The sequence below is a fragment of the Carassius carassius genome, chromosome 12, assembly GCF_963082965.1.
Source record: "Carassius carassius chromosome 12, fCarCar2.1, whole genome shotgun sequence".
In the NCBI taxonomy this organism is placed as follows: Eukaryota; Metazoa; Chordata; class Actinopteri; order Cypriniformes; family Cyprinidae; genus Carassius; species Carassius carassius.
This window is the reverse complement of record NC_081766.1, coordinates 32,037,264-32,051,653: the sequence shown is the minus strand read 5'-3', so window position 1 is coordinate 32,051,653 and position 14,390 is coordinate 32,037,264. Positions and strand designations below refer to the sequence as shown.

At 37.7% G+C, this 14,390-nt stretch overlaps 1 protein-coding gene across 3 annotated transcripts in view; it reads left to right on the top strand.

Moving 5' to 3' along the window:
* LOC132155251 (GREB1-like protein) overlaps nt 1-11,083 on the top strand; it is a 75,892-nt gene extending 64,809 nt beyond the window's left edge. For all 3 annotated transcript variants that reach the window (XM_059564128.1, XM_059564127.1, XM_059564126.1), the window contains 15 exons: nt 573-912; nt 994-1,109; nt 2,351-2,601; nt 2,689-3,212; nt 4,173-4,275; nt 4,359-4,514; nt 4,616-4,761; nt 4,908-5,069; nt 6,827-7,031; nt 7,812-7,980; nt 8,061-8,267; nt 8,367-8,508; nt 9,150-9,350; nt 9,571-9,709; nt 10,294-11,083. In XM_059564128.1, coding sequence (XP_059420111.1) covers nt 573-912; nt 994-1,109; nt 2,351-2,601; nt 2,689-3,212; nt 4,173-4,275; nt 4,359-4,514; nt 4,616-4,761; nt 4,908-5,069; nt 6,827-7,031; nt 7,812-7,980; nt 8,061-8,267; nt 8,367-8,508; nt 9,150-9,350; nt 9,571-9,709; nt 10,294-10,457 — 3,025 coding nt within the window. In that variant the 3' untranslated portion in view covers nt 10,458-11,083. The remainder of the gene's footprint in view (nt 1-572; nt 913-993; nt 1,110-2,350; nt 2,602-2,688; nt 3,213-4,172; nt 4,276-4,358; nt 4,515-4,615; nt 4,762-4,907; nt 5,070-6,826; nt 7,032-7,811; nt 7,981-8,060; nt 8,268-8,366; nt 8,509-9,149; nt 9,351-9,570; nt 9,710-10,293) is intronic.
* Nucleotides 11,084-14,390: the final 3,307 nt, after the last annotated feature.

Genomic DNA, 14,390 nt, shown 5'->3' with positions numbered 1-14,390 from the left:
TTTTGCTTTTAAATGATTGTTATTCAGTATTTTTGTGTATTACTTTGGATTGTTGTGTTTGCTTGTGTTGAGAAAGTACTCTTTTAAAGGCACTATACTAAATCAAATGTATTATTATTATTATTATTATTAATTTGATGCTTATTGTTAGTAAGGTAGTTGCAGTAATTAAGTTTAGGTATGGGGTAGGGTGAAGGGATCATTAATATGTTCTTATTAAGTACTAATAAACAGCCAATATGCTAGTAATATGCATGCTACTAGACAACTAGTTAATAGTGACTAGTGTTCCCTAATGTAAACTTTTACCGTATCTACATGGAAACTAGCTGTGCTAAAATAAATATGTTTTTTTGTTGTTGTTGTTGTTGTTGTTGTTGATTTTAGTTAACATTTATTATATTTCAAGTAACAAAAATTTATTTTTATGGTTTTAGTTTTAGTTAACTCTAATAATCCTGTCTCGGACTCAGTTCCATGTCAAAATTGGCAGTTTTGTACATTTCAAACCATATGCATTTGCTGTATCTTTCCATTTATATCCCTCATTGTGTCTTCCTTATTAATTTCAGGCACCCGCATTTGCACAGCATGGTGATCCGCAGCTATCTGTTGATACAGCAGTACACAGAGGCCCTGATGGCCCTCACAGCGACCCCCTCACTGCGGGATCACGTGACCCCTCAGACCCTCGCCATGGTGGAGGATCTGCTGAGCATCCCGGGCCGCAGCAGGCATGGGTGCGGGCACATGCTGCTGGTGCGTGTGCCCTCTCTGCAGCTGGCACGGCTGGCACAGGAGCGGCTGGAGGAGGCCCGGGATAAGCTGGGTCTACAGTACCGCTTTGCTGTTCTTCTGGGAAGCCCTGCTGCCGAGATCAGCCTGCCGGTCCACTTCTGTGCCCGTCTGCGGGTAAGAACTAGATCCCCTCATGAATATGGGCTCCTTAAAATCACCAGAATAAGCTTGGAATAAACCATCTGTGTATTTCAGGCCTGGAGGGGCTGTAGGAATGAAGAGTGGGTCCCACATTCATATGAAGATCTGGAAGGACTTCCATGCATTGTCATCCTCACAGGAAAAGATCCTCTAGGAGAGACATTCCCAAGGTACTCCATTTGATGTTGTTCTTTATATATGCACAGTTGAGTCCACTTGAAAATGTATCTGGATTTTCTAGATTTACTAGGTATGGGTTTGAGTAAAATGTAAATATTTGTTTTATTCTGTAAAGGCCTCCAAATTCTTCCAATTTTCTTCAGAAAATGACAGTTGGTTAAAATAACAAATGTTTTTATAATTGGTTTCTTAACTCTCCCAAAGTTAAAACATTGTATATAAATGTCTGAAAACATGGCAACTTCTTTTTTTTTTTACTTTTTTTTTTTTTTTTACTGTTATTTTATGCAAAAAAAAAAAATGCACTAAAGTATACATTCTTTATTTAAAATTAAAGTTTACAGAATAAAACAAACATGATGTTTTACTCAAACACATAACTATAAATCATAAATCAAGAGAAACATTATGCTAACACTTTAGCTGAAAAAAATCTTAATTTGCTGCCTATTAATAGTTAGTAAATAAGTTGTTAAATTTAGGTATGGAGTGGATTACGGGATCTAAAATAGGGTCATGCAGAATAAGGCATTAATATGTGCTTTATAAGTACTCATAAACAGCCAATATGCTATTAATATGCATGCTAATAAGCAACTAATTAATAGCAATAATTGGTCCTTAAAATAAAGTGTTACCAACATTATTTATATATTAACATTTATCACAGGAATAAATAAAATTTTAAATTATATTAAAGTAGAAAACATTTACATTTATGAAACAGACTAAAATTGCATAGATGCCATTCTACAAAAGCGTGAAAAGCAGTGGTCTTAGTACTGAGCCTTGTGGTACTCCATTCTGTACTTGGCATAAGCTCTACCTGGAATCAAACCTGAAGTAATATATTAAATCTTCAGGCTTAAGCTATGTTTCAGTCTAATACAGATGTTAATTATCTGACATCATAAGATGGCCTTGATTAATATAAATGCTTCAAAGTGACTTCCAATATTTTGATTTCCTTTTTATTTTGTTAAAAAATAGTACCACCTTGTGGTTACTACAGTTGTTACAGCTACAGTTCTAAAATCTTTCCCATGCACATATTTTCTTTTAACTGTTCAGTAGCATAATTTCAATACATTGCATGCTTGTCCTTTTTAAAGACTATGCGCTATCAAAAGAGGTCAAATAACATCTGCTGGATAAACTTAAATTGACAATATTTTTTTACTTCTAAAAGGACACATGAAGACTGAGCATGTTTATGTGTGATTTTGTTCAGGTCATTGAAGTACTGTGACTTGCGACTGATCGATTCCAGCTACCTGACACGTACGGCTCTGGAACAGGAAGTGGGTTTGGCCTGCTCTTACGTGACACACAGAGTCATACCCGAGATGAAAACAGCAGCAGGTAGAGAAGAGAGACCAACAGATGATGAGAGGAGCTCAGGAGAAATGGCAGACCATGACGAGCTCCAGATGGAGCTGGAGAGACCACCCAGCAATGCCAGCGCTGCTACCAGGACCTCTGGTGAGGGACCCTGAACACAAGCTGGGCCTGATTCCTGTCTTTTTGTGGTCACATGATCTAATATAATTAATCTTAATTATATTTCAGGCTCTACCACAGAAAATGGTGTCAGTTCTTCAAGTGTACTGGACAAACCATCCTCACACCCTGATCCTTCCAGCAGCAGAAATGTAATGGACTCTTACTCCTCTCCCATTCGCTTCAAACAGGAGTGTGACTCCCATGCTCCCTCCTCTTCTGCCACATCCTCGTTCTCCTCTGCCTCCTCGTCCTCTTCCTCCTCTCCAGGAGCTCAGAAACCAAGCCAGTCCACGCAGGCTCCACGTGAATGTAACAGGATGCAGGTCTTCCCCCGGACAGTGGTGCTCTCCCGGGCAGCGTACGCCCTGCTGGCCCCTGAGACACTGGGTCATCCCAGTTCAGCGTCTCTGCTGCCTCACACAGATGTGGTGTGGAGCAGCCCGCTCAGACCACCTGTTCCTCATGCTCTCGGAGGGGCAGAGCAGTCCCTGTACTACCGCCAGTGGACCACAGCCAGGCAGCACCACGCGGATTATGAAGGGCCAGCTGTGCCCCATCCCAGAAGACTGCTGTTGAGTGGACCACCACAGGTGAGAAGTAGCTAAATGGTTAAAAGATAATTTTTTGTTTGTTTGTTTGTTAAGGCAAGCATCACTATTACTGGTACTTTGGTGTTTATTGACAACACAGGGATCAAAAATACAGGTAGAATATTGAAAAAAATGCTAAAATATTTTAAAATGTAATATTTTATTAAATAGCTAAAACTGAAATGACATACACATTTAAAATACAGAAAATATGCACAAATATTTAGAAAGATGGTTTTTAATGGTTAAAATATACAGAAATGCTGTAAAAATAGACAAATTATACAAACCTATTTAAAAGATTAAATATATAAAATATAATTAAAATTAAGAAAATTATATAGTTTAAATACACACTGTAAAATACAAATTTAAATGTAGGAAAATGTAATATACAGAATACAGTTAAAATGCACAAAAAAGACACATATTTTAAAAAGTTACAATCTATAGAATACACAGAGAAAAATATTTACATATTTAACAAATATGCAAAATACATAGATTATGCAACAAAAATTTAATATTAAAAGAGATAGTTAAAATATACAAAATACATAGTTAAAATAAACAAAATTAAAAAATATATTTTAATAAGTTAAGAGTTTAGAAAATTGTTAAAAAAGTTAAAATAAATGTTTTTTAAATGTTATAAAAAATAAATATAAACATTATGTAAATTTATTTTACATATAATAAAACATTTAATATTAAACATAAAATAACATAAATGTACAATATACAAGTAATATAAAACGATTAAATAAAACATTTATCAAATTAAATATTAAAAAATAGTCAAAATGTGCAACAACAAAAAAAGAATACAAAAAAAATGTAGCATTCAAAATTATTTTAAACATTAAGTATCCAAATATTAAGAAATAGTTAAATTATGTCTAAGGAAAATTATTCTTTATTGTGTCTGACCAGTCAAAGACTCTCTTTTGGCTGTTTAAGGTTGGAAAAACAGGTGCATATCTGCAGTTTCTACGAATCCTGTTCCGTATGCTGATTCGCCTTCTGGAGGTGGACGTGTATGATGAAGAAGAGCTGGAGGAGGGTAAGAAAACAATCTCCATACTGCTTCACCCGATGGGTCTGCCCTTGACCTTTTTATTAATGACCTTCAATTGAAATTTCTAGATGTGCAAGACAAATCAAAGGTTCCCGCTGTCAGTGGGCCTCAGTGGCCTGATGAGGAGGACATCCGCAAACTGCCCTTTGACCTCTACCCCCATGACCCCAAGTTCAGATATGCAAGTCCAGTGTATGCAGACAGGATGCCAAAGTCACTGAACGGTATTGAACTGCTCTTTAATTATTGTGTGCCTCGTTTCAAAGCAACTTCAAAATAGTACATGTGCTTATGTGCTGTTTTGCATCCTCGTGTGAAAACACAGGGGTTAAAACAGAAAGACTGCAGGCAGAAGAGGAGCCGCCGAAGAGAAACACGGTGTCTGTTAGACTCAGCCTGTTTGCGGCCCATAATGCATTTCACCACTGTGAGCAGTGCCACCATTACAGCGAGCCTGCTCCTGCCACTCAGGTGAGGACATGTGTGGTTGATCATGTGATGCATCAACATCTATTCACATATTTTTAAATTACATAATTTCAAAACCCTCACTAAAGTAATAGCATGTCTAGAAAGGTATATGGCTGCTGAAAAATGTTCTGTGTGTTTGATTCTAGCTGTCAGACTGCACCTTCCACGCTTTCACGTTCTGTTCATCCATGCTGGGAGAGGAAGTCCAGCTGCACTTTATCATTCCTAAAGCCAAAGAGCCTCACTTTGTGTTCAGTCAGCAAGGCAGTCATCTAGAGAGTTTGCGGCTCCCACTGATCTCAGACAAGGTGATTATTTACCCCCCCCCCCTTCCAAAAAAAAAAACACTGTAAAAATAGTGTATATGAATTATGTCTTCTGAGGGCATATGATAGTTAAGAAATAAAAGCACACAGGTTTTGAAACATTTACATTGACATTTACATTTAATCATTTAGCAGATGCTTTTATCCAAAGCGACTTACAAATGAGAACAATAGAAGCAGTCAGGTCAACAAGAGAACAACATTTTAAATATTAAAGACAAGAAAAGAAAGAAAATAGCTAGTATTAGTTGGTTAAGTGCTGGCGAAAAAGATGAGTCTTAAGATGTTTCTTGAAAATGAGTTGAGATTGGGAGGTCATTCCACCAACTGGGCACAGTCCAGGAAAAGGTCCGTGAGAGTGATGTTGAACTTCTTTTGGATGGCACCACGAGGCGTCGTTCACTTGCAGAGCGCAAACGTCTGGAGGGCACATAAGATGTAACCAGTGAGTTTAGGTATGTTGGTGCCATGCCAGTGGTCATCTTGTAGGCAAGCATCAGTACCTTGAATTTGATGCGAGCAGCTACTGGTAGCCAGTGTAACCTGATGAGAGGAGTAACGTGAGCTTTTTTGGCTCATTGAAGACAACCCTCGCCGCTGCATTCTGGATCAGTTACAGAGGCTTGACAGTACACGCAGGAAGGCCCGCCAGGAGAGCATTACAATAGTCCAGTCTGGAGAGAACAAGAGCTTGGACAAGAAGTTGGGTGGCTTGCTCTGACAGGAAGGGTCTAATCTTCCTAAGGTTGTATAAGGCAAACCTGCAGGACCGGGTCATTGTAGCAATGTGGTCTGTGAAGCTTAACTGATGATCCATCACAACTCCTAGGTTTCTGGCTGTCCTGGAAGGAGTAATGGTGGATGAGCCCAGCTGTATAGAGAAGTTGTGATGAAGCAATGGGTTAGCTGGAATCACCAGGAGTTCTGTCTTAGTAAGGTTAAGCTGAAGCTGATGGTCATTCATCCAGCTAGAAATGTCACTCAGACAGACTGAAATGCGAACAGCTACCGTCGGGTCATCTGGTTGGAAAGAGAAATAGAGTTGGGTGTCATCAGCGTAGCAGTTAAGCTGCTCTTGCCAGTCGCAGGGCTTATTAACCGAGAGCAAGGCAGTCTCAATTGAGTGGCCACTTTTGAAACAATATAAGGTCAAATAAATGATGACAGAATTTTTGGGTAAATCATTGGTTGAAATGTTTTTTTAATGGAAATTATTACTTTTATTACTTTTGCACAATTTGATCAAAATTGACAGTAAAGACATTTATAATGTAAAAAAATAAATATATTTCAAATAAATAATTAAAACATTTGCATCACATGAACATATTATATTTTAAAATCTATTACAAGGAATATGAGATTAATATTTGATAATATAATATTTGATAATTTAACATTTTATTAAAGCATACTTTCTAAACTAGACCTATTTTCTAATTAGCTATAATCATATTTAGCATATAATAGCATAATTAGTATCATTAGCTAGAACAACAGATAAAAGCTTAAAAAAAACTGACCAATGTCAGCGTTTTGTTTTTTGGAAATACCTTGTGTTCAAGTGCAGTGCAAATCATATAGAGATGCATCCTGAAGTCAGGAGCACCTGGATACCTGAGCAATGCAAAAAAATCCCGCTGGTTGCTGAGTCATCGCTCATGTTTTTTGCATTATATTTTCTTGTCATAATGCACAAATTGTCTTAAAATGAAGCGTTGCTCCGTTTGCTGACTCAGGATAGCGGCCTGCTGAAAAGTCCCATCTTTACACCCACCACGGGCCGGCAGGAGCACGGCCTTCTCAACATCTACCATGCCATGGAGGGAGCAGAGCACCTGCACATTCTGGTGGTCAAGCAATATGAAATGCCTCTCTACAGGAAATACTGGCCCAACCACATCCTTCTAGTGCTGCCCGCCATGTTCAACAACTCTGGAGTGGGTGAGTACTGGCCAGAATGATGAATAAGATCACATATTACATTATTGTGGCTGAAAAAACTAATAATATAAAAATTTATAATAATAATAATAGAGAATGTTGCCTAAATTTATTTTAAGCTATTTATAGTACTTTATTTTTATTTTTAAAGATTAAAGAAATAATGACTAAAATTGTGATGATTAATTAAAATGATTAATTGTAGTATTTAGCGCTTTAATGTATTTAGATAAAATAGCAAACCATTAATAATGCACATTTATTTGCTATAAGCCATTGCAGGACACTAATTGTTGGATTTTCTGTTTTTTATTGCATGCATAATCTAGTGTAATATTTATGTGGGTTTTTTTTTGTACTGGGTAATTCAGCTTGTATGTAACAGTTACAGTTCCTCATGAAAGCCTGTTTCCGCCACTGAGTAAAAAATTAATAAAATAATGAATAAATCTCAAAATTCTAACATTGTTCTCACAATTCGAGTTACATCTCACAACTTGTGTAACTCAGAGTTGTGCGTTATAATGTTAGAATTGTGAAATATGCAAGTGCAGGATGTTTTTTTTTAAAATAATCGTGTGATAAAAGCTTGCAATTGCTAGTCACAAATTCAGAATTGCATGATGTAAACTTGTAGTCCTGATTTTTTTCTAGTAGTTGTGAGTTTATATCCTGAATTCTGAGAAACAAACTGGAACTGTGAGGAAAAAAAGTTCAATGGCGGAAACAAGCTTCCTAGTTGTTTCTTGTTGTGATTAATTGTATTTATTGGCGTTTCAGGAGCGGCTCGATTCATGATCAAGGAACTGTCCTACCACAACCTGGAGCTGGAGAGGAACAGGCAAGAGGAGCAGGGCGTCAAACGACAGGACGTGTGGCCCTTCATCGTGATGATGGACGACTCCTGCGTCCTGTGGAACGCCCATCAGCCTGGACCCGAGGGCAACAGGTATGGAATGATGGATGGATCCGTGGACAGATTTGTGGGAATGTCTTCATTGTCTGACATCTCTGGATTCTGTCTCTCAGCGAGGTGATGAACGTGTCACTGAAGAGCGTCCTGCAGCACATGGAGGCCACTCCTAAGATCTCTCTGTATGCCATGTGTGGCCTGCGCAAATGGAGCAGTGCTTTGTCTTCTCGAGCACCTACAGGCCCTTTCTCTCGCTGTCACCTCCACGACCTCATCATGCTGAACGTCGATCTCACCCAGAACGTCCAGTACGACCTCAACAGGTGAGTGTTTGCATTTCGAGGGGGACGATCATGTCGTTTTTGAGTACTGGTGTTTTAAGGTGTTTTATGTTATAAATAACAGTCTAAATGTGTGTGTAGGTTCACATGTGAAGAGGTGGACTTTAACCTGAGGGCAAACAGCAGCGGTCTTCTGCTCTGTCGGTTCAATCACTTGAGCGTCATGAAGAAACACATCCCTATCGGAGGACATAAAGACTTCCTCATCAAGCCCAAACTCATGGTGAGCTTCATAATGTCCCTTCAGAGCTGAAAGACCTGCTTCAAACTTTAATTACATCCAAACACTAATATTAGCTTGGAGTTAAAGGAAACTGCATTTATACTGTTCATTCACTAGTGGGCGCTATGAAACCAGTCATTATAGTGATGGCATTATTTTAACATTTCATGCATTTAAATGCAGTTCTTTCAACTCTTACAGACTGAAACAGTTGACCTTCAAATTAATCTATTTACATTCAAAATGTATGTCTGCATTTGCAATTTCTATAATTAAATATAGAGATAGACTATAAATCAATATGATATGTTATATTACACTAACATTCAAAATTTGGGGCTCAGAAATTAATAATTTTATTCAGCAATGATGCATGTAAGTGACACTAAAGAGTTAAAAAAAAATCTTTTGAGTTTCAAAGAATCCTGAAAAACTTCACCATTTCCACAATAATGTTAAGCAACTGATTGCAAATATGATTTCTGAAGGATCATGTGACACTTAAGACTGGAGTAATGATGCTGAAATTTCAGCTTTGATTAGAGGAATAAATCACATTTTAAAATATATTCAACTTTTTTTTTTGTGCAGTTGGTAAAGAGCAAGTATAATTGTAAGAGACTCTCTCTTTTATTCTGCAGAGGTTGGAGACCCCGGTGCGTGTGTGTGCGTCTCAGTACGTGTGCGCTCCAGACAGTGAACACACACTTCTGTCTGCCCCGGCTCAGTTCCTGCTGGAGAAGTTTCTTCAGTCCTGCAGCCACCGGCTCTTTCCTCTGGCCCTCTGTAACAGCACTAACCCCGTGCTCTCCTTAGACAGCTACCTCAACCTCGGCCCAAAGGTACAAATAAACTAGGTGTCTCACACTTCAAGGAATAATTCACCCAGAAGTAACGTTTTGATTATTTAATCACCTTAATATCACTCCAAACCTGTGTGACAGCAGCTTAAACCACAGCTAACTATCAGTGAATAAGACAGTCAGATCCACAGTATTGAGAGTTTAGATTCTGCATATTAGTTCATTCTGTAAAAATTGTTCATTTTCTTTGTGTTTCCAGATTCAGATGTGTTACATGAGCTCCCGGCCGCACTCATTGAATGTGGATCATCAAGGCGTGATGTTCGGTGGACTGCTGCTCTACTTGTGTGACTCCTTTGTTGTTTCAAGCCTCCTGAAGAAATTCAACTTCCTCAAAGGTCAGTCCAGATCCCTTAAATCCAAAATACACTTACACTATCAAAAAGTCCAAAATGTTTGGGATCAGTAAGTTTTTTTTTTATAACAAAGTCTTTTCTGCTCACCAATCCTGCATTTATTTGACAATTTTAAATAATTGTTTTCTGCTTGAATATATTTTCAAATGTAAATTATTCATGTGATGCAAAGCTGTATTTTCAGCATCATTCCTCCAGTCTTCAGAGTCACGTGATCCTTCAGAAATCATTCTTATATGCTGATTTGATGTCTTACTATCACCTTTGAACCATTTAATGAATCCTTGCTGAATAAAAGTAAATTATTTCTTTCAAAAATTCTAACTGACCCCAGACTTTCAAATGTCTATGATTTTAAACAGAATCACAAACACAAAACCTTGTTTTCATGACTAAAATTGCAAATTCTAACTTGGACACAATGTAATCTCAATGGTCCAAAATCCCACCCCGTATAGTTATTTAATACTAAAGTTAACAGAGCCATCAGCACAGTAATAGCACAACTCTCTAAGCACATTGTGGTCCTATAAAAAGCTTTGAATCATTGTTTCTGTCGCTTGCAGACGCCACGCTGTGTGTGATCTGTCAGGACCGCAGCTCCCTGCGTCAGACTATTGTGCGCCTGGAGCTGGAGGACGAGTGGCAGTTCCGTCTGCGGGACGAGTTTCAGACGGCCAACTGCAGCGAGGACCGTCCTCTCTACTTCCTCACAGGCCGCCATATCTGACCTCCACATCTCCCTTTCCTTCAGCTGTTTGGCCAACACGAAGAGAGCATCATAGCTCTCCAACACTGAGAGTTTCTGCTTCTGAAGAGAATAAGACTTGAGATTCTCAGGCGTTGTGCATCACCTCAGACGATGTTACTGACGACATAGATACTGTGCTGGATACAGATGTTGTGTGTTTCCTTTTTTTGTAAACTTTGTTTGTTAGGGTTGTGATTTTGCATGTCCTAACAGACTAGAACATTGCGAAGGATATGTCCTTCTACACATGATCTCAGGGTTTTTTGTCGCAAGACAAAAGGACTTACCACTGCTATTTTTTCCTTTACGCCTGTTTTATGTATTGCTTATCATCAACGGCATCCACCAAAGACTTATAAACTGCTCAAGCTGGACACTTGCACAACAGCACATGATGTGTTTAGGTGTGCCGTCTTTGGAGCATTTTATTGGGTAATCCAAATTTATGTCATCAATGCAAAACCTTCTATAATCTCTTGCCTGACGTAATCCAAACCATTCCTTGCTCCTCAGAGCTGTCAGTCGTTTAAGTTTGGGAATTGCAATGGACCCACAAGGTTACAAAGTTCAATTACTGAAGTCAACATCCACTATATCTAAAGAAATCCATTCGGCCTGAATCAGACATTGTGTGCCGATGTCAACCACAGAGTTAAAAGGTCATGTTGTCTAAAATTGGCATCTGTTAATCATCATATTTCAGCGAAACGTTCCTGTTAATGAAGTCGCTGGGAATGTTTTGTAGTTGCACACTGTAAATGCCTTAAAGAACCCTGATGACCCAGACTCCACTCCAGAATAGACTATTAATATCAGTGAAGCAGTAGAGACAATGACCCTTTCATAAAGATGGCTATTGGTAATATGGTATGCCTGAGAAGATGAATGTTCTGGATTGGTTTATCTTTTGATGTTGACTTTTTGGATGTTAAAAGAAAAAAGCTTTGTTTACATTTTGAAAAATGCTGATATTAATATATATGACAAACTTTTTGTCACTTTGGATTCTGGCTGGACACTTCGGGTGTGTCACGGATCAAACGCATTCTTTTATTCTTCCATGGCACAGAGAATCTACCTAGGACCCATTAGTTTCTAAATTAGAAAAATGGGTCCTTTTTTGAGGGATTGTTTTATTTATTGAAAAAGCTTCTTGGACTGATAATCATTGAAATATCAGGAATGCTTTGCTAGGTCAAGTTCTTGAATTCATCACCAAAAGCTTTTGCACACTTACAGATGATGTATTAGAAATGAACTAATGTAAACAAAGCCTAACAAATATATGGTTTACATTATTATGGACCAACTGGAGTGTTTAGAATAAAATGCATCAGTTCCCATAATGATACTGATTGTAATGATGAAGAAAGCCAAATGCCCACTGGACAACGAATGTGTCTCATTTGTAGATAATTTGATGTGCACATAAATTATGCAGTTTGCTTCTCACAACCTTTGCATCTTTCCTGTCAGCTGTGTATATTCTGAACATATGTAGCACCGAACCATTTGAAATCTTCTACCTCGTGATCTACTGGCCGGCTTTGGTTTAGTAAACTTGTGATTTCAGAAAAATATGTTCTTATTGCTGTTGAGATAAATGAATGTAATAAAGTGTTATCAACAACCTTATAGCATTTGTGGGAAACGTCAAAAATTAGGTGACTTTCTGACCCTCACATAATGACTTGTTTGTGCTTCTTGAGAACTAAATCAAATGACAAAATAGAAATTCTAAATAAACCTGAGTTTGTCTCTCAAATTTGATTGGATGAGCGGCGTTCCAAGAACTCTAACAATTTAATCATTCACTCAACTGATTCATTCAAAAACACTAACCTGGGAACAAAACGTTGTTACTGTTCGATACTCGGAGAATGCAATGGTTGATTCAGCTGTGTTTGTAATTGTCTTAAGTGGCAAAGCAAACCCTGATAGCACACATACATCATGGAGACATCTATTTGATGTCTGCATTACATCTGTGAGATGTATTTTTTGTGTTTGCTCATCTGCTATACATCTATAGGATGTTTCCTATCAGATGTCCAATAGACGTTTAGAAGATGTCTTCAAAGATGTTTATGATTTAGAATGTATATAAAACTGACATCTTAGAGATATCTATCAGATGGTTGTACACAGCAGATGCTTTCCAGGTAAAGCGATCTTTAACAGACATCTTGCACACATACCTGTGCTATCTGAAAAAGTGGTCACCTTAACAAAACGGATTCGAAATGTCATGAGGTAATGAAAAGGGCTTTTGGCAGATTTTTGTTTAAAAAAAATAAATAAATCCACCGCTTGTCAGTAGTATAGAGATGTATGAAGAGCATCTCACAGAGAAATAAACCCAGGCAGCTTTCTGTCTAGGTCAACATGGCAAATCTGTGTGACAAGTTTAAAACTCCTGCTCAATCTAAATAAAATAAATATTAAAGATAGAAAAAAAGAAAAATCTGCTTTGGGAAATTTGCTTTTTGATGCTATTTGATACTGTTATATTTATCTATTGATGATAAAATGTTCTAACACTTTTATAATGCCCTGTTTCCATAACACAGTCTTATGTGTTTGCTGTGCTTATTTGCTGAGTAAAACTATCAATCATCAACCAATAATGAACCTTGTATGCAGTCACCTCTGTCCTCAATATTGTAGGATTCTGTATAAAGTCACACCACGGTTCAACCAAAGAGAAATAGTGAACTTTAACCCTATTAAAGCTGTCACACTTTTTCAGTCCACTCAGGTTGTCAAGATATCTGTATGATGACTGTCAAGGGTGGAAACCTGTGGGTGGTTTTTATGTGGTTTTCCAGTGAGGCGTTTGGGTGAAGTGTGAAACACAGAGTCCAAAATAAATCTGGCAGGCGGTGTTTTGATGCATGGGTACATCCTATTATAGTCAGAAGAGCCCAGATTCCCTACTTACATGCCTAAACACACACAGTTTCCTCACTTTGGTACATCTGAGATTCAGACATATGCTCTGTTAGAAACAGACATACTGGCTGATAATAAAAGGCTAAAATATATGCAGTAAAGGTAAAAAGAATTGAAGATAATTGTTTATTACAAATAAGTACAACGACTGTACCATGCTTAAGTATTGGAGTTAGATGGTAATACCATGGTACTTTGCTTTATTCAAGGTTATTCAAAGAATATTATGGTATTTGTATTTTCAAAGAACAAGTCCAGAAACATACAGTAGTTTTACCATTGTACATTTCCACTTGTTTTCTTTCAGTGAATCATTATGTTTTATATAAACACTCTGGAGTAAACATATTAACCAAAGATATTTTGATAATGCTGATGTCACACTCATCTTCTTCGCAACTTCTCCATCTGGCTAGATGTTTATGATGAGATTATAATTATGCTGTAGATATGCTATACATTCATGAGTTTAGCAGTCTGTTTTCGAGTCTGGATGAGGTTTAAAACAGAAAAGGACTTGGTAAGTAATGTGGGTCAAAGTTCCTCCAAACAATGTCTGTATTGCACTCATCTGAAGTTAATCAGCACGGATGTAGATATGAGAGTCATGCTCACAGCTGTTCAGACAACATATTTGTGATTGAGGTGAGACACTACAGGCAAAAACATTTTACTTTCATGCCGTCCGTTCACATAACATCAGATTTTATACAACCTTTTATTCCTAAAAACACTGTAAAAATGTATTGTTTTTATGACTGTTGACAGTATTTTCTGATTTATGGAATGATAAAAACAGGTCCAAAATCTCTGTAATAAAGAAGGAGCAAGGGAGATGACAGGAGGGACTTGGAGCATGCAGCCATAACGGCAACCAACTGTGGAGCCAACAGAGATAGGAGCCATGGAGGAGGAAGGGTCTTCTGTCACGATACGCTTCCAGAAGGAACGAAGGAGCAT